Source organism: Piliocolobus tephrosceles, chromosome 8 (assembly GCF_002776525.5).
Source record: "Piliocolobus tephrosceles isolate RC106 chromosome 8, ASM277652v3, whole genome shotgun sequence".
NCBI lineage: Eukaryota > Metazoa > Chordata > Mammalia > Primates > Cercopithecidae > Piliocolobus > Piliocolobus tephrosceles.
Genome location: NC_045441.1, coordinates 6481209 through 6502860, shown reverse-complemented (window position 1 = coordinate 6502860; position 21652 = coordinate 6481209). Strand labels below are relative to the sequence as shown.

Here is a 21652-nt window from a genome sequence, read left to right as displayed (position 1 = left end):
CAGCCTGCCTACACCTGCCTAAATAACCACTAATATCTCTCTTCAAATGGAGAATGATTCTACATGGCATCTCAGCCTTTTTTTTTTTTTTTTTTTTTTGAGATGGAGTCTGGCTCTGTCACCCAGGCTGGAGTGCGGTGGCACCATCTCGGCTCACTGCAAGCTCCGCCTCCTGGGTTCACATCATTCTCCTGCCTCAGCCTCCCAAGTAGCTGGGACTACAGGCACCCGCCACCACGCCTGGCTTATTTTTTGTATTTTTAGTAGAGACGGGGTTTCACCATGTTAGCCAGGATGGTCTCCATCTCCTGACCTCGTGATCCACCTGCCTTGGCCTCCCAAAGTGCTGGTATTACAGACGTGAGCCACCGTGCCCGGCCCAGTCTCAACCTTTTGTTAGAACACTGGGGGACTGCCAAAGCCTTTGAAAAATTAGTCTTACCATTGATGATTTTCAGCTTTCCTAAATAGGTGTTTCTTGAGCTTCAGCTGAGTTCCATTGTCAAACTTAGTTATTAGTAATCTGTTGATAATCTTCAAAATGGATCAAACCTTTTTAGATCACAGGTAGTCTACTCACAAGTGTGTACAGTGGTGCCTGACAGCCTAAGTTCAAAGCCCGCTTCCTTAGTGGTAAAATAGGGATGACATAGGTACCAACCATTAGAATTGCAACCATTTGGCTTAGTAAGGGCTCCCTACATGAGATGACAAGGAGGACAGTGATGGTGGCACTGAATTTGCATCCATGGCAGATGTTACAAGCAATCAAATTTATCTCATTCTTTCTATTGATTGTGTTATTTTTTAAACGTTCAAAGTGGATATAAAAGAGTAATTATAATGAACTTTCATGTAGCCATCAACCAACTTTGACATTTATCAACTTATGGCCAGTTATACTGGCACCTACTTACCTCCCCACAACATGATCTTAAATCCAATACTTCATCTTTCACTTGTATTTTAGTGTATACATCTAAAGAGTTTTTTCTAAAAGTCAAAAATGTCTTCGTATGAAAATGCCATTCAGTATTCATATTTCTCTGGTGGTTTTATGTATATATAAATATATACATACATAAAATATTCATAAAATACATATGTGTATATATGTATTTTTTAAGCAGTTGTTCAGAGCAACATCCAAATGAAGTCTACGCTTTGCATTTGGTAGATATATCTCTCAAGTTTCTTTTAATCTGTAACCCTCTCCCCTTTCTGTCCTTGCAGTTTGTTTATTGGAAAAACCAGATTATTGAAAATTTCTCATGTTCTGGCTTCTGTCATTTAAAATGTCCCTCTTCCCCCTGTATTTCAGGCAGGCTGGTCATGAGATTATGGATCTTGAACAGATTGAGGTTTGACCAAGTGTTACTATTTATTTAGCTTCAGTATGCAAAGCTTGGTTTCTGACTCTTTCTTGTTTATTTTTCTAGCCCTAGGTGATGGCATCGCTCCTCCACAGAAAGTTCTTTTCCCATCTGAGAAGATTTGTCTTAAGTGGCAGCAAACTCATAGAGTTGGAGCTGGGCTCCAGAATTTGGGCAATACCTGTTTTGCCAATGCAGCACTGCAGTGTTTAACTTACACACCACCTCTCGCCAATTACATGCTCTCACATGAACACTCCAAAACATGTAAGTATTCTGTGTTGTGTTTGTAGTGTTGTGGTGTGCTAACCTACTTTCATTTTTTCCTCTGAAATGAAAGTGAAGAGTGCTATGATTACTAAGAAGTTGGTTTATTCTTTTAGAAACCAAGGAGGAGAACTCATTATTGGTATTCAGGTTGCTTAAAAAACATTTTGCACCTAATTGGACCTGTGAAGGTATTTAAAAAGGAACATTTTATCAGCTTTTGGCATTTCTGAACTCCTTGTTGGTTTTCTACACTTACTGAAAAAAAGTGACAGAAATATCTGACATTAGCTGGGCTCACACCTGTAATCTCAGCACTTTGAGAGACCGAGGAGAGAGGATCACTCGAGCCCAAGAGTTGGAGACAAACCTGGACAACGTAGTGAGACCCCCTCTCTACTAAAAAAAAAATTAAAAAAAAATTAGTCTAGTGTGGCTGCACACACCTGTGGTCCCAGCTACTCAGGAGGCTGAGGCAGGAAGGTCACCTGAGTCCGGAAGGTTGAGACTGCAGTGAGCTGTGATTGTACTGCTGTACTTCAGCCTGGGCAACAGAAAGAGACCCTGTCTCAACAACAGCAACAACAAAAGTCGGATGCCAGCAGCTTGGGACAAGCAGAGTTAAGAAATCCTGCCTCTCCTGCCATTTATACCATGTTGGAAGGCTTGATTCATTTACAGGCTTGTAAGCCTTAGAGGAGAGGGAGTCTCTCGCCACTGCTCCCAACCTCCTGGAATTCAGACTAGACTTTCCCTTTAGCATTTGAGAACCTCATCTTCAACCTACATGGCAGGAAATCAGTTAAAACTTATTAAAATGTCTTTAATTAGATGGAAGCCAACTCAGTGGTTGACTATCAACCTTCAGGATTTGGAACATCCGTTTTTGAGGTTTTTGGCCTTCTCCATATGTTGTAAATATCCTTCATTCTTTATAAATGCAGTCTCCCTGTTCTTTGATCTAAATTAATGACTCAGATTCATGTGTGTATGTTCTGGTGCTATTCGTTAGTTACTAGGATTAAAGAAAAAAAAAATCCTTGGTTTCTTTTTGAATGGTTCTTTACTTAATGGAGAATATAAATTGGTTCTTTTAAAACTGATTTTTTTATTTTCCTCCAAAGAGCCAAGTAATGCTTGTAAAGAATTTGGAAAGTACAGAAAAATTTAAAGAAACCAAAGAAAAATCACCTAGAATCTCACCACCTACCTAGAGGTGTTTGTTATGCCAAGGGGTTTTAAATTGCAGAATGAACGTTCTGTTTGCCCTCATTTTCTCTCTTTCTAAGTCCATAATTCATTCCCCACAGACAGCTTTCCTATCACTTTTGCGCTTAATGAAGGTAGGGTGTGGATGAAAACCCAGCACTAGCACCTGGACAGCAAGAGAGAGGACCAAGACAAAATTCAGAAGCTCCCGGTGTCCAGAATTAGGTGCCTATCTTTTATGCTACTGGTAGTTTTTGCGCTTGCTTCCTCCCTCCCTTTCTCCCTCCCTCCCTCTCTTTCTCTCTCTCTTTTCCCAGCTTTACTGAGGTATGATTGATATATACCAAATTACACATATTTAAAATATATAATTTGATGAATTTTGACATCTGTATACACCCATGGAACTAGCATCAAGATCAAGATGATGAACATGTTCATAACCCTCAGAAGTTCCCTGATGCCCCTTTGAAATCACCCTTTTCATCCTTTCCCCACCCTCATCCACTCCTGCTAGGCAACTACTGATCTGCTTTCCGTCACTAGAGATGAATTAGTTTATATTTTCTAGAATGTTGCTTATGTGGAATTGTACAGTATATGTTCTTATATTATCTTGCTTCCTTCACTCAGCATAATTCCTCCAACATTATTCCATTTGTGCCATGTAGCATCCCTCATCGTATTGTTGAGCAGGATTCCATTTTATGACTAGATCACAATTTGTTTCTCCATTCGTCTGTTGATGGGCATCTGGGTCATTTTTCACTTTGTGCCATTACAAATTAAATTGCTATGAACGTTTGCAAACAAGCCTTTGTTAGGACATATTTTCATTTCTCTTAGGTAAATATCTAGGTGTAAAATGGCTTGGTCCTGGGGTGGGTGTGTACTTTAACATTTTAAGAGACTTCCGGCCAGGCGCGGTGGCTCAAGCCTGTAATCCCAGCACTTTGGGAGGCTGAGACCGGCGGATCACGAGGTCAGGAGATCGAGACCATCCTGGCTACACGGTGAAACCCTGTCTCTACTGAAAAATACAAAAAACTAGCCGGGCGAGGTGGCGGGCGCCTGTAGTCCCAGCTACTTGGGAGGCTGAGGCAGGAGAATGGCGTGAACCTGGGAGGCGGAGCTTGCAGTGAGCTGAGATCCGGCCACTGCACTCCAGCCTGGGCGACAGCGAGAGACTCCGTCTCAAAAAAAAAAAAAAAAAAAAAAAAGAGACTTCCAGACTTTCCAAAAGGGATTGCAGTGTTTTATAGTCCCACCCCTGGTGAATGACGCTTCCATTTGCCATTTGCTCCACATCCTTCCCAATACTTGGGGTGGTCAGTGTTCTTCAGTTTTAGCCATCTCCATAGGTGTGTAGTGTGGTAGTATTTTGTTGGGGTTTTAATTTGTACTTTCATAATGAATAATGCTGAACCTCTTTTTTGTTTTGTTTTTGTTTTTGAACATCTTTTCATGTGGTTATTTGCCATCTGTATATTTCCTTTGCTAAAAATGCCTGTTGAAATCTTTTGCCCATTTGAAAACTGGTGGTTTTCTTATTGTTGAGCTTAGAGAGTTCTTTATATATTCTCGATATAAGTCTTTTATTATATAGGCTAGGATTTGTCTTTTGATTCTTTTCCGCATCTTTTAAAGAGTGCATTTTTTGATTTGGGAAATTTCATTTCTTTTTTCTTTTTTTTTTTTTTTTTGAGATGGAGTCTCACTCTGTCGCCCAGGCTGGAGTGCAGTGGCCGGATCTCAGCTCACTGCAAGCTCCGCCTCCCGGGTTCACGCCATTCTCCTGCCTCAGCCTCCCGAGTAGCTGGGACTACAGGCGCCCGCCACCTCGCCCGGCTCGTTTTTTGTATTTTTTTAGTAGAGACGGGGTTTCACCGTGTTAGCCAGGATGGTCTCGATCTCCTGACCTCGTGATCCGCCCGTCTCGGCCTCCCAAAGTGCTGGGATTACAGGCTTGAGCCATCGCGCCCGGCCTTTTTTTTTTTTTTATTCATTGTGCTGTAGGTGTTTTAAGAAATCTTGGCTGAGTGCGTGGTTCATGCCTGTAATCACAGCACTTGGGGAGGCTGAGGCAGGTAGATCACTTGAGCCCAGGATTTCAAGACTAGCCTGGGCAACATAGGGAGAACTCATCTCTATATAAAAAAATAAAAAATTAGGCCAGGTGTGATGGTTCATGCCTGTAAACCACTGTTTTGGGAGGCTGAGACTGGTGGCCCACTTGAGTTCAGTAGTTGGAGACCAGTTTGGGCAACATGGTGAAACCCTGTCTCTATAAAAAATACAAAAATCAGCTGGGCTTAGCGGTGCGCACCTGTAGTCCCAGCTATGTGGGAGACTGAGGTGGGCGGATCACATGAGCCCAGGAGGTTGAGGCTGCAGTGAGCCGTGATTGTGCCACTTTATTCCAGTCTGGGTGACAGTAAGACCATGTCTCCCAGAAAAACAAAAAAGTCTTTGCCTACCTACAGGTCACAAATATTTTTCCTATATTTTCTTCTAGAAGTCTTACAGTTTTAGCTTTTTTTGGGGGGGTCAGTGATCCATTTTGAGTTGATTTTTGTTTGTGTTGTGAAGATGGAGCAAGTTTATTTTTTTGCACATGGATGTTCAGTTGTTCCAGTACCATTTGTTGGAAGGATAATCCTTTTGCCACTGAATTGTCTTTGCACCTTTATCAAAAATCAGTTGATTGAAGCACCAGAGACAGAAGAAAAAAAATCAGTAAACCGTATAAATACGATCTATTTCTGGATTCTATTATGTTGTACTAATCACTTGTTTATCTTGACACCATAGCACAATATCTTGATTACTATATATTTTAAAGTTTTGTGGCCAACTTCAGTGGCTCATGTCTGTAATCCCAGTGTTTTGAGAGGCCGAGGCAGGAGGACTGTTTGAACCCAGGAGTTTGAGACCAGCCTGGGCAACATGTCAAGACTCTGTCTCTACCAAAAAAAAAAAAATTAGCTGCATCTAGGAACTCATGCCCCTGGTCCTTGTTACTTGGGAGGCTGAGGCAGGAGGATTGCTTGAGCCTCGGAGTTTGAGGCTGCCACAAGCTATGATTGCACCACTGTATTACAGCCTGAGTGACAGAGTGAAGACGCTGTCTCAAAAAAAAAGTTTTGGAACCAGGTAAGTTCTCCAGCTTTGTTTTTTCTCCGAGTTATTCTGTAGCCTGGACAACATTGTGAGAGCTCATCTTTACAAAAAATAAAAAAAATTTGCTGGGTGTGGTGGCAAGCGCTATAGTCCTGGCTACTTGGGAGACTGAGGTGAGAGGCTCACTTCAGCTTGGGAGCTGGTGACTGCGGTGAGCCGTGATCGTGCAGCTGCACTGCAGCCTGCACGACAGAGTGAAATCCTGTGTCAACCAAAATTAAAAAGTTGTTCTGGCTGTTCATGGTTGCTTGGCCATTTGTATTTTCAAATGAATTTTAGAATCACTTTGAGAATTTCTACAAATAATCTTCCTGGTATTTTGATTGGGACTGTACTGAATCTTTAAATCAATTTGATGTGAATTGACATCTAAACAGTATTATTTTCTGACTCACAAGCAACTTATACCTATTTATTTAGGCCTGGTGTTTTTTTTTTTTTTTTGAGACAGTCTTGCTCTGTTGCCCAGGCTGGAGTGCAGTGGTGCACAGTCACGACTCACTGCAGCCTTCAGCTCCTTGGCTCAAGGGATCCCCCTGCCTCAGCCTTGTGAATAGCCAGGACTACAGGCATGTGCTACAACACTTAGCTACTTTTTAATTTTTTTGTAGAGACAGTCTTACCATGTTGCCCAGGCTGGTCTTGAACTCCTGCGCTCAAGCAGTTCTCTTGCCTCAGCCTTTTTTTGTTTTTGTTTTTGTTTTTCTTTTGAGACGGAGTCTTGCTCTGTTGCCCAGGCTGGAGTGCAGTGATGCGATCTCGGCTCACTGCAGGCTCCACCTCCCGAGTTCACGCTATTCTCCTGCCTCAGCCTCCCGAGTAGCTGGGACTACAGGCGCCCACCACCACACCCGGCTAATTTTTTGTATTTTTAGTGGAGACAGGGTTTCACCATGTTAGCCAGGATGGTCTTGATCTGCTGACCTCGTGATCCACCTGTCTTGACCTCCCAAAGTGCTAGGATTACAGGTGTGAGCCACCGCGCCTGGCCTTTTTTTTTTTTTTTTTTTGAGACGGAATCTCAGTCTGTTGTCCAAGCTGGAGTGCAGTGCCACTATCTTCGCTCACTGTAACCTCCATCTCTTGGGTTTAAGTGACTCTCCTGCCTCAGCCTCTCAGGTAGCTGGGATGACAGGCATGCACCATCACACCTAGCTAATTTTTGTATTTTTAGTAGAGTTGGGGTTTCACAGTGTTGGCCGGGCTGGTCTCAAACTCCTGACTTCAAGTGATCTGCCTGACTCGTCCTCCCAAAATGCTGATATTACAGGCATGAGCCACCGTGCCCAGCCTCTTGCCTTAGTCTTTCAGAGTGTTGGGATTTCAGGCATGAGCCACTATGCCCGGCCTAGGCCATCTTTAGTTTCTCGTTGCCCAGGCTGGAGTGCAATGGCACAATCTTGGCTCACTGCAACCTCCGCCTTCTGAGTTCAAGCACTTCTCCTGCCTCAGCCTCATGAGTAGCTGAGATTACAGGTGCCTACCATCAAGCCTGGCTAATTTTTGTATTTTTAGTAGAGGCAGGGTTTCACCCTGTTGACCAAGCTGGTCTTGAACTTCTGACCTCAAGTGATCCAGCTACCTCAGCCTCTCAAAGTGCTGGGATTACAGGGGTTGAGCCACTGCACCCGGCTGGGATAAATATTTTCATTAACTATTATACAAAGGGCATTTTATTTTTAAAATTTCAGCTTCCTGATCATTTATTGCTAGCCTATAGAAATAATATGTTTTTCAGATTTTGATCTTATATCTTGGAACCTTGCTTAAGTCACTTACTAATTCTAGTAGGTTTTTTTTTTAAAAGAGCCCTTAGTATTTTATAGACGCAACCATGTGATATGTGAATAAAGATAATTTTACTTCTCCATTTCCAGTCTGTGTAGGTTCTTTATTTCTTTTTCTTGCTGTTTTGTTCTGATTAAGAGACCTCCATTACATTGTTAAATAGAGGTGATAAGAGTAAAAATCCATGTCTCTTTCTCAACCTTAGAGGAAAAGCATTCAGTCTTTCACCTTTTTTTTTTTTTTTTTTTTTTGAGACGGAGTCTTGCTCTGTCGCCCAGGCTGGAGTGCAGTGGCCAGATCTCAGCTCACTGCAAGCTCCGCCTCCCGGGTTGACGCCATTCTCCTGCCTCAGCCTCCGGAGTAGCTGGGACTACAGGCGCCCGCCACCTCGCCCGGCTAGTTTTTTTTGTATTTTTAGTAGAGACGGGGTTTCACCATGTTAGCCACGATGGTCTCGATCTCCTGACCTCGTGATCCGCCCGCCTCGGCCTCCCAAAGTGCTGGGATTACAGGCTTGAGCCACCGCGCCCGGCCAGTCTTTCATCATTAAGCATGGTGTTGTAGGTTTTTCATAGATGCCTTTTACCAGGTTGAGTTGTTTGATGCTTGAATGTTAAACCAACTGTGCATTCCTGAGATGACTCACACTCGGTCATGATGCATTACTCTGTGTATTATTGGCTTTGATTTGCTAAAATTATAAAACAATTTTGTCTTAATGAGTATTATTAGTCTGTAGTTTCTTATAATGCCTTTTTTTTTTCTTGTTTTGTCGTTAGGGTAATGTTGGCATCATGGCAAGTGTCGGGATATATTTTCTTCACTTCTATTTCCTGGAAGAGTTTGTACAGAATTGATATTATTTCTTCTTTAAATGTTTGGTAGATTTCAGCAGTGAAGCCATCTGGGCCTTGCAGTTTCTCATGGACAGGTTTTAAACTACATATTTAATTTCTTCTTTTCTCTCTTTTGTTTTTTAGAAATCAGGATCTTGCTCTTTTGCCCAGGCTGGAGTACAGTGGCAAGATCATATTGCAGCCTCCACCACCTGGGCTCAAGCAATGCTCCCACCTCAGCTTCCTGAGTAGCTAGGACTAGAGGTGTGCATCACCACACACAGCTAATTTTTAAATTATTTTTGTAGAGATGAGGTCTCACTATGTTGCTCAGGCTACTCTTGAACTCCTGGCTTCAAATGATCCTCCCTGCTTGACCTCCACAAGTGCTGGGATTATGCCACCATACCCAGCTTTCTCTCTTTTTTGTTTGGTCAGTCTGACCAGAAGTTTTTTAATCTTACTGATCTTCTCAAAGAATGAGCTCTTGGTTTCATTGTTACAGTTTTCTGTTTTTTTGACGTTTGTTGTTATTGTCATTATTCCCTTTCTTCTGCTTACTTTGGATTTAATATGCTCTGTTCCAGTTTCTTAAGATGGAGTCTTAGGTCATTTGATTTGAGATCTTTCTTCTTTTCCAATGTAAGTGTTAAATGCTATAAATTTCCCTATGAGTGGTACTTTAGTTGTATCCCAAACGTGTTGATATGTCATGTGTCAATTTTTTTTTTTTTAAAGACAGGGTCTCACTCACTCTGTTGCCTAGGCTGGAGTGCAGTGGTGCCATCATAGCTCACTGCACCCTCAACCTTCTGGGTTCAAGTGATCCTCTCACCTCAGCTTCCCAAGTAGCTGACACTATAGACATGCACCACCATGCCTGGCTTTTTTTTTTTTTTTTGAGACAGTCTTGCTCTGTTGCCATGCGCCAGAGTGCAGTAGTGCGATCTTGGCTCACTACACCCTCCACCTCCTGGGTTCAGTCAATTCTCCTGCCTCAGCCTCCTGAGTAGCTGGGATTACAGGTGCACGCCACCACACCCAGCTAATTTTTGTATTTTTAGTAGAGATGGGGTTTAACCATGTTGGCCAAGGTGGTCTCATCTCCTGACCTTGTGATCTGCCCGCCTCGGCCTCCCAAAGTGCTGGGATTACAGGTATGAGTCACTGTGCCCAGCCTAATTTTTTTTTTTTAAATAGAGATAGGGTCTCGCTAAGTTGCTCAGGCTTGTCTCAAATTCCTGACTTCAAGACAGTTGTCTTGAACTCCTGGCGCCCAGGCTAGAGTGCAGTGGCATGCTCTTGGTTCACTGACGCCTCCGCTGTTCAAGTACAAGTGATTCTCGTACCTCAGCCTCCTGAACAGCTGGGATTACAGACATGTGCCACCACACCTAATTTTTGTATTTTTTAGTAGTGATGGGGTTTTGCCCGTGTTGACTAGGCTGCTGTTGAACTCCTGACCTCAGGTGATCCACCCGTCTCGGCCTCCCAAAGTGCTGGGATTATAGGTCTGAGCCACTGCACCTGACCTGTTATGCCCTCTTGATGAACTCACTTGGTTATCATTTATGAAATGACTCTTCGTCCCAAGTAATTTTCTTGGCTCTGAAATCTACTTCATCTGAGATAAATTTAGCCACCCCAAGCTGGGCATGATGGCTCACACATATAATCCCAACACTTTGGGAGGCTGAGGCAGGAGGATGGGGTAAGCTAGGAGTTCTAGACTAGCCTGAGCTACATAATGAGACCCTGTCTGTATAAAATATTTAAAAATTAGCTAGGCACAGTGGTGTGCTTCTATAGTCTTCGCTACTCGGGAGGCCGAGGTGGGAGTATCACTTGAGCCAGGGAGTTGAAGGCTGTAGAGAGCTATGATTATGCCACTGTATTCCAACCAGGGCAATAAAATGAGACCCTGTCTCCAAAAAAAATTAAATAAATAAATAAGCCACTCCAGTTTTCTTTTTCGTTTCTTTTTTCTTTTTCTTTTTTTTGTTTTTGAGGTAGAATCTCACTTTGTCACCTATGCTGGAGTGCAGTGACACGATCTTGGCTCACCTCACTGCAAACTGCTTCCTGGGTTGAAGTGATTCTCCTGCCTCAGCCTCCCAAGTAGCTGGAGTTACAGACATGTACCACCATGCTGGCTAATTATTGTATTTTTAGTAGAGATGGGGTTTCACTGTGTTGGCCAGGCTGGTCTCGAAATCTTGACCTCAAGTGATCTGCCTGCCTCAGTCTCCCTAAATGCTGGGATTACAGGCATGAGCTACCATGCCTAGCCCACTCCAGTTTTCTTATGATTCATGTTAGCGTGATACATTTTTTTCCATCTTTTTATCTTTAACTCATTTTTTTCTATATATTTAAAGTAGATTCCCCCCACCTTTTTTTTTTTGAGATGGAGTCTCGCTCTGTCACCCAGGCTGGAGTGCAGTGGCGTGATCTCAGCTCACTGCAACCTCTGCTTCCCGGGTTCAAGTGATTCTTCTGCCTCAGCCTCCTGAGTAGCTGGGACTACGGGTGCACACACCACACCTGGCTAATTTTTGTATTTTTGGTAGAGATGGGGTTTCACCATATTGGCCAGGCTGGTCTCAAACTCCTGACCTCGTGATCTGCCTGCCTCGGCCTCCCAAAGTGCTGGGATTACAGGTGTGAGCCACCACGCCTGGCTAAAGTGAATTTCTTATAAATAGCTTGTTAATTTGATCTTGCTTTTTATCGAGTAGTAGCCTCTGCCTTTTTTTTTGAGGCATTATACCTTTTACATGTAATGAGATTATTGGTATGATTGGGTTTAAATCTACCATCTTGCTGGGTTTTTTTTTTTTTTCCTATTTGTCCTATTTATTCTTGGTTGTCTTTTAAAATCTTTTTTTCTGCCTTCTTTTGGATTGATATATTTTAATCTGCTTTATTGGCATATTTTTGATATTTTTTTCATGGTGATTACTTCAGGTTATATCTTTAACTTATCAGTTTACCTTCACATAAAAGTCCACTTCTCAGGCTGGGCACCAGTGGCTCATGCCTGTAGTCTCAGCACTTTGGGAAGCTGAGGCGGGCAGATCACTTGTGGTCAGAAATTCGAGACCAGCCTGGCCAACATGGCAAAACCCCATCTCTACTAAAAATACAAAAATTAGCCAGCTATGGTGGCTCATGCCTGTAATCCCAGTTATTCAGGAGACTGAGGCAGGAGAATCACTCCAGCCCGGGAGTCATGGGTTTCAGTGAGCCGAAATTGTACCATTGCACTCCAGCCTGGGCAACAGAGCGAGACTCCGTCTCAATAAAAAAAAACAAAAAAAAAACAGGCTGGACGCAGTGGCTCACGCCTGTAATCCCAGCACTTTGAAAGGCTGAGGCTGGAGGATCACCTGAGGTTGGGAGTTCGAGACCAGCCTGGCCAATATGGTGAAACTTCATCTCTACTGAAAATACAAAAAATTAGTCTGACGTGGTGGCAGGCACCTGTCCTCTCAGTTACTGGGGAGACTGAAGCGGGAGAATCGCTTGAACCTGGGAAGTGGGGGTTGCAGTGAGCCAAGAACGCACCACTGTACTCCAGCCTAGGCAACAAGAGCAAAATTCTGTCTCAAAACAAAAAACAAAACAAAACATAACAATATTCTGCTTCTCATGTAGTGTAAGAACATTTTGATAATATACTCCATCTTTCCTTTCCCGTCTTTGTGCTATTGTTGTCATGCATTGTTGTATTATTTTTTCCTTTACATTCATTTTAAAAGTTTTGTTTTAGATAGTTTAAAGCTTTTAAAAAATCATTTCTATTTACCTACTTGTTTACCGTTTTCACTGCTTTTCATTCCTTTTTATGTATCCAGACTCCAGATATCCATTTTTTTTTTCTTATTTATTTATTTTTTTTTATGGGCAGGGATTGCTTATTTTACTTTGTTGTTGATTTTCAGTGTTTTGTTTTGTTTTTTGGTTTGAAATGTCTTTATTTTGCTTTTTTAAAAAACTCAACGTTTTATTTGGGGGTAACTGTAGATTCATATGCAGTTGTAAGAAATAATACAAAGAAATCCCATGTACCCTTACTGAACCTCCCCCAGTGATGACACTGTACATGGAATATCACAAGCACAGTAGTGACATTGATATGGTCAAGATACAGAGCATTTCCATCGCCTACAGAACCCATCATGTTTCCCTTTCCCAAGCCCACTTGTGTCCCTGCCTTCCCTTAACCTCTGGTGACCACTGGTTCTCCATTTCTATGATTTTGTCATTTCAACAATGTTACCTGAATTATATAGTATGTAATCTTTTGGAATTGGCTTTTTCACCTAGCGTAATTCTCTCAAGATTGATCCAGGTTGTTGCATGTATTAATAATTCTTTCATTGGTAGGTAGTATTTCATGGTATCCATATGCCACAGTTTCTTTTTTTTTTTTCTTTGAGACAGAGTCTTGTTCTGTTGTCCAGGCTGAAGTGCAGTGGTGCAATCTTGGCTCACTGCAGGCTCCACTTCCCAGGTTTACGCCATTCTCCTGCCTCAGCCTCCCGAGTAGCTGGGACTACAGGCACCTGCCACCGTGCTCAGCTCATTTTTTTTGTATTTTTAGTAGAGACAGGGTTTCACCATATTAGCCAGGATGGTCTCAATCTCCTGACCTCGTGATCTGCCCGCCTTAGCCTCCCAAAGTGCTGGGATTACAGACGTGAGCCACCACGCCCGGCCTGATAACGCCACACTGTAACTACTTTTACATTAAAGGACATCCGTGTTGTTCTGGTTTTGGGATATGTGAGTGGAGCTGCAGTAAACACATCTGGGTTGTTTCTAGTTTTGGGATATCTTGAGTGGAGCTGTGGTAAGCACATCCGGGTCGTTCCTAGTTTTGGGATATCTTGAGTGGAGCTGCGGTAAACACAACCGGGTTGTTACTAGTTTTGGGATATGGTGAGTGGAGCTGCTATAAACATGAGTGTATATAACTCTTTTTGTCAGCATGTCTTTATTTCTCTGGGATAAGTGCCCAGGATTGCAAATGCTGGGTTATATGGTAGTTGCATGTTTGATTTTATAAGAAACTGCCAAAGCAATATATGAGAGTTCCAGCTTCCCTGCATCCTTGCCAACATTTGCTGTTGTCACTGGTGTTCATTTTACCTGTACTGGTAGGTGTGTAGTGATAACTCATTGTGGCTTTCATTTGCATTTCCCTAATGCTTAAAGGTGTTGAACATCTTTTCATGTGCTTATTTGCCATCTGTTTGTCTTCTTTGGTGAAACATGTCTGTATCTTTCCCTCATTTTCTATCATGTTCTTTGTTGTTGTACTGTCAAGTTTTGAGGATATGTGGTTTCCAAATATTTTCTCCCCATCTGTAAAATGTCTTCATCCACTTAGTGGATGTTTTACAGACAGAGGTTTTTTAATTTTGGTGAAGTTCAGTTGGTCAGCCTTTAATGGATTGTGCTTTTAGTGTCAAGTTTAAGATCTCTTTGCCTAGCTCTTGATCCTGCAGATTTTTTCCTGTAAGTTTTATTGTTTTACGTGTTACCTTTAAGTCTGTGATCCATTTTGAGTTAATTTTTGTAGAAACTGCGAGGTTGAACCTTAATTTTTTTTGTCTGGATACCATTTGCTCCAGCGTCATTTTCTTGAAGAAGCTGTCTTTCCTCCATTGAATTGCTTTTGTATCTTTGTAATTAAAAAAAAAATCATTTGGGCATATTTGTGTGTCTGTCCCCAGGTTTCTGTTGTTGTGATGATGTATGTGTCCACCACTCTACACAAGTCCTTCTTACTGTAGTTATGTAATAAGTCTTGTTATCGGATAGAATGATTCCGTCCACTTTATTTTTCAAAATAGTTTCAGATATTCTAGTTCCATTGCTTTTCATTACAAATTATAAAATAATCTTCTGTGTACAAAATATTTTGCTGGGATTTTGCTAGGAAGTACACTAAGCTTGTATCTTAATTTGGGGGGATTAACATCTTTACTATGTTCCTGAAGTCTACTTTATTCTTTATTAATTTAACCATTCCTGCTTTTGTTGTTGTTGTTGGTTTCTTTGTTTTTGAGACAGAATCTTTTGAGACAGACCCAGGTGCATTGGTGTGATCATAGCTCACTGCATCCTCAAAATTTTGGTCTCAAGCTATCCTCCTGCCTCAGTCTTCCTATTAGCTTTGGACTACAGGCATGTCCCACCATGACCAGCTAATTTTTTTATTTTTTACTTTTGTAGAGATTTGGTCTCGCTGTGTTACCCAGGCTGGTCTCGAACTCCTAGCCTCAAGTGATCCTCCTGCCTTGGCCTCTGAAAGTGTTGGAATTACAGGTGTGCGCCACTGTGCCTGGCCCCTGCTTTTTTTTTTTTCCTTGAGATGAGGTCTCACTCTGTCACCTGGGCTGGAGTGCAGTGGTGTGATCATGGCTCACTGCAGCCTCCAACTCCTGGGCTCTAGCAATCCTCCATCTCAGCATTTGGAGCAGCTGGGACCGCGGGTGTGCACCACCACGCCCAGATAAAATTTTTTCCCTGCTTTGTTTTGATGAATGCTTGCATGACATATCTTTTTCATCCTTTTACTTTCAGCCTGCCTGTATCATTACATTTGAAGTGAGTTTTTTTGTAAACAGCATATAGTTGGGTTGTGTTGTTCAATCCATTTTGTCAGTCTGTGTCTTTTAACTATCTACTACTGTAGGCTGGGTGTCCTTCACCCTCATTTGTTTAGAACATTTACCTTTAAGGTGGTTATTGATATTTTAAGACTTAAGGCTTATTCTGCCATTTAATATTTTGTTTTTGGTTCTGTTCATTTTTGTATATCTTTGTTTTCTTAGTCTTGCTTCTCTGTGGGTTACTTGAATACTTGAAAGTATTTTTCAAAATTACATCATTTTGCTTTACTTGAGTCTATCTTTCTTTGTTTGGGGGTGGGTCGAGGACAGGGTCTCACTCTGTCACCTAGGCTGGAGTGTGGTTGCACGATCTCAGCTCACTGCAGCCTCAATCTCCCAACCTCAAATGATCCTCCTGCCTCAGCCTCCCAAGTGGCTTGGACTACATACAGGTGTGTGCGACCGTGCCTGGCTAATTTTTGTAGAGACAGGGTTTCACCATGTTGCCTAGGATGATCTCAAACTCCTGGGCTCAGGCGATCCGCCCGCCTCACGCTCCCAAAATGCTGGGATTACAGGCGTGCGCCACTGTGCCTGGAGCCTTTTTAGTGGTCACTTATAGGGACCACATTTACACACACACAACTTACCACAGTTTACTGGTATTGTCATTTTACTAGATTGAGGGAAGTATAGAAACATTACTTCCCTATGTCCTTTACTCTCCACTAGTTCCAATTGTTTAAAAATGTTTCTTCTAGGCTGAGCGTGGTGGCTCATGCCTGTAATCCCAGCACTTTGGGAAGCCGAGGCAAGTGGATCACCTGAGGGCAGGAGTTCGAGACCAGCCTGGCCAACATGGCGAAACCCCATCTGTACTAAAAGTACAAAAAATTAGTCGGGCATGGTGGCAGGCACCTGTCATCTCAGCTATTCGGGAGGCTGAGGGAGGAGAACCACCAGGAGGCAGAGGTTGCAGTGAGCCAAAATTGTGCCACTGCACTCCAGGCTGGTCGACAAAGTGAGGCTTTGCCTAAAAAAAAGAGCGAGCCTGGTGGCTCACGCCTGTAATCCGAGCACTTTGGGAGGCCAAGGTGGGCATCACCTGAGGTCAGGGGTTTAAGACCGTCCTGGCCAACGTGGTGAAACCCCGTCTCTACTAAAAATACAAAAATTAGCCAGGTGTGGTGGCGTATGCCTGTAGTACCAGCTACTTGGGAGGCTGAGGCAAGAGAATCACTTGAACCCAGGAGGCAGAGGTTGCGGTGAGCCAAGATCGTGCCATTGCACTCCAGCCTGGGTGACAGAGTGAGACTCCGTCTCAAAAAAAAAAAATTTTTTTTCTTCTGTATGCATTTAGAACCATATCAGGCAATGTTGTAATTTTTGTTTGAGAGATTCTTAGTTCTCGGTATGATGAGTGATTTTCAGTTGAAAGCTGGATTTTAAAACAATTTATTTTTTTGAGTCAGGGTCTTACTCTGTTGTCCAGGCTAGAGTGCAGTGGTGTAATCATGGCTCACTGCAGCCCCCACCTCCTGGGCTCAAGCAGTCCTCTTGCCTCAGCCTCCCAAAGTGCTAGAATTGTAGGCATGAGCCACCATGCCTGGCCATGGATATTTTGGTATTATCTTATAAGACACTGAGTCTTATCTAACCTTTGTTTTAGCCAGCTTGCTCTGACACTGCTCTGGCAGAGGAAGTGATGTCAGATGGAGTAGAAGCCCACATTCCCCACTCAGCCTCCGTTGGCACCCCAGGTGGGAATTGGGGATCTTTGTCCCTGCTGGGTGGAAGTGGAAGTTCCTGCTCCCCACATGGTCTCCGTGGACACTCCAGTGGGAGTGGTTTTGTTACCACTGAGTGACGGTGACAGTCCTGACTCTGACCCTCACCGGGGGCTGGGGAGGCCATAGTAGGGGAGAGTTGTAGAGGTGGCTTTTTATTGTTGGGTGGGTGGAAATCTGGGCTCCCCATGTGATTGTCACCAGCAGCATGGGGTGGGACAGGGTTTGTTCATACAGTATGGTTGCAAGCCCCAGCTCCTAGTCTGCTTTTTCTACCGTTAACCCAGTGTGGGTTAGGGTGCCTTGCTACGGCCTGTTGAGTGTAAGTCTAGGCTCTTTACTTGTGGCTTTTGCTGGTGTGGGTAGAGGTGAGGCCATAGTTCTTCTGTGGTATTTGAATGTCTTTTGTATTCTTTTATGAGATGGTTGGTCAGGTGCAGCCACAAGAGGAGACACAGGAGAGGCTCAGGAAGACAGAGATTTTATGCTCACACATCACACCATGCAGGGCCATGTGGTAAGGACCCCTGAGGGGTCAGGAAGCAGAAGACAGGAGCAAGGGGAAGGCATTATTGGCCAGAGCCTTCGTTGAGGTTTCCGTGGGAAAAGCAGGGTAGGGCAGGGGGAAGAATTTGGGATTGGCTGGTTTGAATAATTTCAGTGGGCTCTAAGCCACAGGCGTGGCCCAGAGTTGCCTGGCATCTGGCCCTGAGATGGTTAGGGCAGAGGAGTGTTGCCTCCTGGGGTGCACAGGCAGGTGGATGGAGAAGGAAGAGCTCTGGATTGGTTAGTCTATATAGCAAAGGCTTGCACGAACGCTGAGCCCTTTGCTACCTCTAAGAATTGGCTAGCCTGAGGGGCAGCCTCTCCCCAGCCAGAAAGATCTTTAGAATGTCAAAACATGATCATAATTCTTACACTTCCAGCAGTTTGGGAGGCAGAGGAGGGCAGATCACTTGAGCAGGAGTCCGAGACCAGCCTGGCCAACATGGTGAAACCCTGTCTCTACTGAAATACAAAAATTAGCTGGATATGGTGGTGGGCGCCTGTAATCCCAGCTACTCGAGAGACGGATTGGGGGATCTCCTGAGCTTTGGGAGGTAGAGGCTGCAGTGAGCTGTGATCCTGCCACTGCACTCCAGCCTGGGTGACAGAGTAAGACCCTGTCTCAAAAAAAAAAAAAAACAACAACAACAAACCAAACCAAACATCATAACATACAGAAAAAAGTACACACAGAAGCTGAAGTAGAGCGATGATTTCTAAAGGTTTCTGTCACACGAGGTTGCCCCTTCCTCCTCCTTTGGCTGGAGAGAGCGGGAGGGATTTTGCTGGGCTTGGTTGTCTGCAGTTGTTGGGGTTTCCAGGTTGCTGACTTCTTAGCTCCAAGTCTGGACTAGAAGAAGCACAAAGAAACCCCAGGGAACTCACCACCATGTCTTCCTTGGGTCCTGAGGTCCCTAGCATGTCTCTTTCTCTACTTTTCACAGCCTTTTAAGGTTCGTTTTATATACAATGGTCAGGATTTGTTGTTGTACTTGGCAGGATGAATAGAAAACTACCTCTACTCTGTCTCCCAGAAGTGCTAGTCTCATGCTTGTTTTTGAACGATGTTTTCATGGGGTGTAGAATTCTATGTTAACATTATTTGTCTTTTGAGACAGGCTGTCACTCTTACCCAGGCTAGAGTGCAGTGGTGTGATATTATATAGCCTCAACCTCTTGGGCTCAAGTAATCCTCCGACCTCAACTTCCCGAGTAGTTGGGACTACAGGCATTGACCACCATGCCTGGCTAATTTTTTGTAGAGACAGGATTTTGGCCATGTTGCCCAAGCTGGTCTTGAACTCCTACGCTCAAGCGATCCACTTGGCCTCAGCTTCCCAAAGCGCTGAGATTACAGGGCAGCCACCACACCTGGCGCGTTCTTTTTCTTTTAATACTTGGAAGATATTATTCCACTGTCTTCTGGCCTGTGCTGTGCCTGAAGTCTGTTGTTGGTTTTACCTTTGTTCCTATATACATGATGGTTTTTTGTTTTTGTTTTTGTTTTTGTTTGTTTCCTGTGTTTTTTTGAGACCGAGTTTCACTCGGTGGCCCAGGCCGGAGTGCAGTGGTGCAATCTCAGCTCACTGCAACCCTGGCCTCCAGGTTCAAGTGATTCTCCTGTCTCAGCCTCCCGAGTAGCTGGGATCACAGGCATGCACCACCATGCCCAGGTAATTTTTTGTATTTTTAGTAGAGACAGGGTTTCACCATGTTAGCCAGACTGGTCTGGAACTCCTGACCTCACATGATCCCCCTGCCTCCGCCTCCCAGAGTGCTGGGATTACAGGCATGAGCCACTGCACCAGCCTATGTAATGTTTTCTTTGTTTGTTTGTTTTTTGAGATGGAGTTTCGCTCTGTTGCCCAGACTGGAGTGCAGTGGTGCGATCTTGGCTTACTGCAACCTCTGCCTCGCTGGTTCACGCCATTCTCCTGCCTCAGCTTCCTGAGTAGCTGGGACCACAGGCGCCCGCCACCACGCCCGGCTAATTTTTTTTTTGTACTTTTAGTGGAGACGGGGTTTCACCGTGTTAGCCAGGATAGTCTTGATCTCCTGACCTTGTGATCTGCCTGCCTCGGCCTCCCAAAGTGCTGGGGTTACAGGCGTGAGCCACCGCACCCAGCCCAGCCTATGTAATGTTTTTATCTCCAATGCTTTTAAGATTTTTATCACTGGTTGTAAGCAGTGGGGCTTTGTGTAGTTTTCTTCATGTTTCTACTACTGGAATTTGTTGAGGTTCTTAGATCTGTACATGTATTATTTCTGTCAAATTTTGACAACTTTCAGTGACTTTTGAAAACTTAACTTTTTTGGTGTAAGTTTCCCTTGAATATTAATATAGACTCATGTGAACTGACAGCTCAGTCAGGATATGAAACCGTGCCTCTTCCCAAAAACCTCCCTTGTGCTTTTCCTTTGTAGATAATTGTTATTTCTTGAAATATTTATGCTGTCCTTTTACCTTCAGGCTCTAATGATGTATATCAGGGGCAACGTAAAACTGTCCCATAGCTTACTGGTACTCTGTGGTGTTGTTTTGAGATTTGTTCTTTTTATGTTTTATTATGGATATTTTCTACCCATAATGAGTATCTTCAGGTTCACTAATCTTTTCTTATATGGTGTCTAATCTGTTATTAATCACATCTGGTGTTTTTGTTATTGTTGTTTGTTTTTGTTTTTTTGAGACAGGGTCTTACTCTGTTGCCCAGGCTGGAGTGCAGTGGCGCTATCGCAGCTTACTGCAGCCTCCAACTGCTGGGCTCAGGTGATCCTCCCATCCCACATCAGCCTCTGGAGTAGCTGAGACTGCAAGCACATGCCACCACACCTGGCTAATTTTTGTATTTTTAGTAGAGATGGGGTTTTGCTATGTTGCCCAGGCTGGTCTCAAACTCCTGGGCTCAAGCGGTCCACCTGCCTCAGCCTCCTGAAGTGCTGGGATGACTGGCGTGAGCCACCACACCTGGTGCATCTGATGTATTTTTTATCCCAGAGATTCTACTGTTCATGTGTATAAGTAGATTTGCATCTATTTCCATGTTTCTTCTTAATGTGTTCTTCCATTTTTCATTTCCTTGAACATAGGAATATATTTGTAATATCTTTTTTAAAGTTACTGTCTTCTGATTCTATTTTCTGTGTTATTTCTGGGTTTTTTCTATTTGTTTTCTCCTTGTTACTGGTCATTCCTGCATCTTTGCGTGCCTTGTACTGTTTGATTGGGTGCCAGACAGAATGAATTTTATGTTGGGTGCTGAGATTTTTGTATTTCTTAAAAAGTATTTTTGAGCTTTATTGCGGGACAAAGTTAATTGGAAATAGTTTGATCCTTTTGTGGTGTTTTAAGCATTATTAGGTACGTCTGGGCAGCCTTTAGTCAGGTAGTTCCTCAGCCTCGGTGCTGTCGACACTTTGGGCAATTCTTTGTTGTGAGGGGCTGTCCTGTGCGTTTGAGGCTGTTTAGCAGCATCCCTGGCATCTGCCCACTAGATGCCGTAGCACCACTTAGCATGTGCTAAGAATGAGTTTTATGTTTTTAGAAAGTTGTAAAAAAAGATATGCCATAGAGACCACCATCTGTGGCCAGCAACGCCGGAGTATTTACACAGAGATTATTTTCTTTTTTCTTTTCTTTCTTTGTTTTTTGAGCCAGGGTCTCGCTGTCTTGCCCAGGCTGTAGTGCAGTGGTGTGATCACAGCTCACTGCAGCCTCAACCTCCCTGGGGTCAGGTGATCCTCCTACCTTAGCCTCCTGGATAGCGGGGATTACAGGCTTATGCCACCACACTGGGCTAATTTTCTTTTTCTTTTTTGTAGAGACAGGGTTTGACCGTCTTGCCCAGGCTAGTCTCAAACTCTTGGCCCCAAGAGATGCTTCACCTCGGCCTCCCAGAGTGCTGAGATGATAGGCTGAGCCATGGTGCATGGCCCGCACAGTGGTGTCTAATCCCTGCTGTGGGAGACATTCTTTTAGCATTTGAGATAAATGGTGGTATGAGGGAAAGAACCTTGCTTTTCCAGTATAGAGAGTAGCTAGG

At 43.6% G+C, this 21652-nt stretch overlaps 1 protein-coding gene across 5 annotated transcripts in view; it reads left to right on the top strand.

The window, feature by feature from the left end:
- The window catches only part of USP42 (ubiquitin specific peptidase 42), a 58099-nt gene that overhangs the window by 9464 nt on the left and 26983 nt on the right, over positions 1 to 21652 (top strand). For 2 of the 5 annotated variants that reach the window (XM_023197755.2, XM_023197754.2), the window contains exons 3-4: positions 1440 to 1640; positions 16950 to 17036. In XM_023197755.2, coding sequence (XP_023053523.2) covers positions 1440 to 1640; positions 16950 to 17036 — 288 coding nt within the window. Of the gene's footprint in view, positions 1 to 1439; positions 1641 to 16945; positions 17037 to 21652 lie in introns of all 5 variants that reach the window. The other 3 variants (XM_023197757.3, XM_023197756.2, XM_023197758.3) reach the window with 2 other exon arrangements.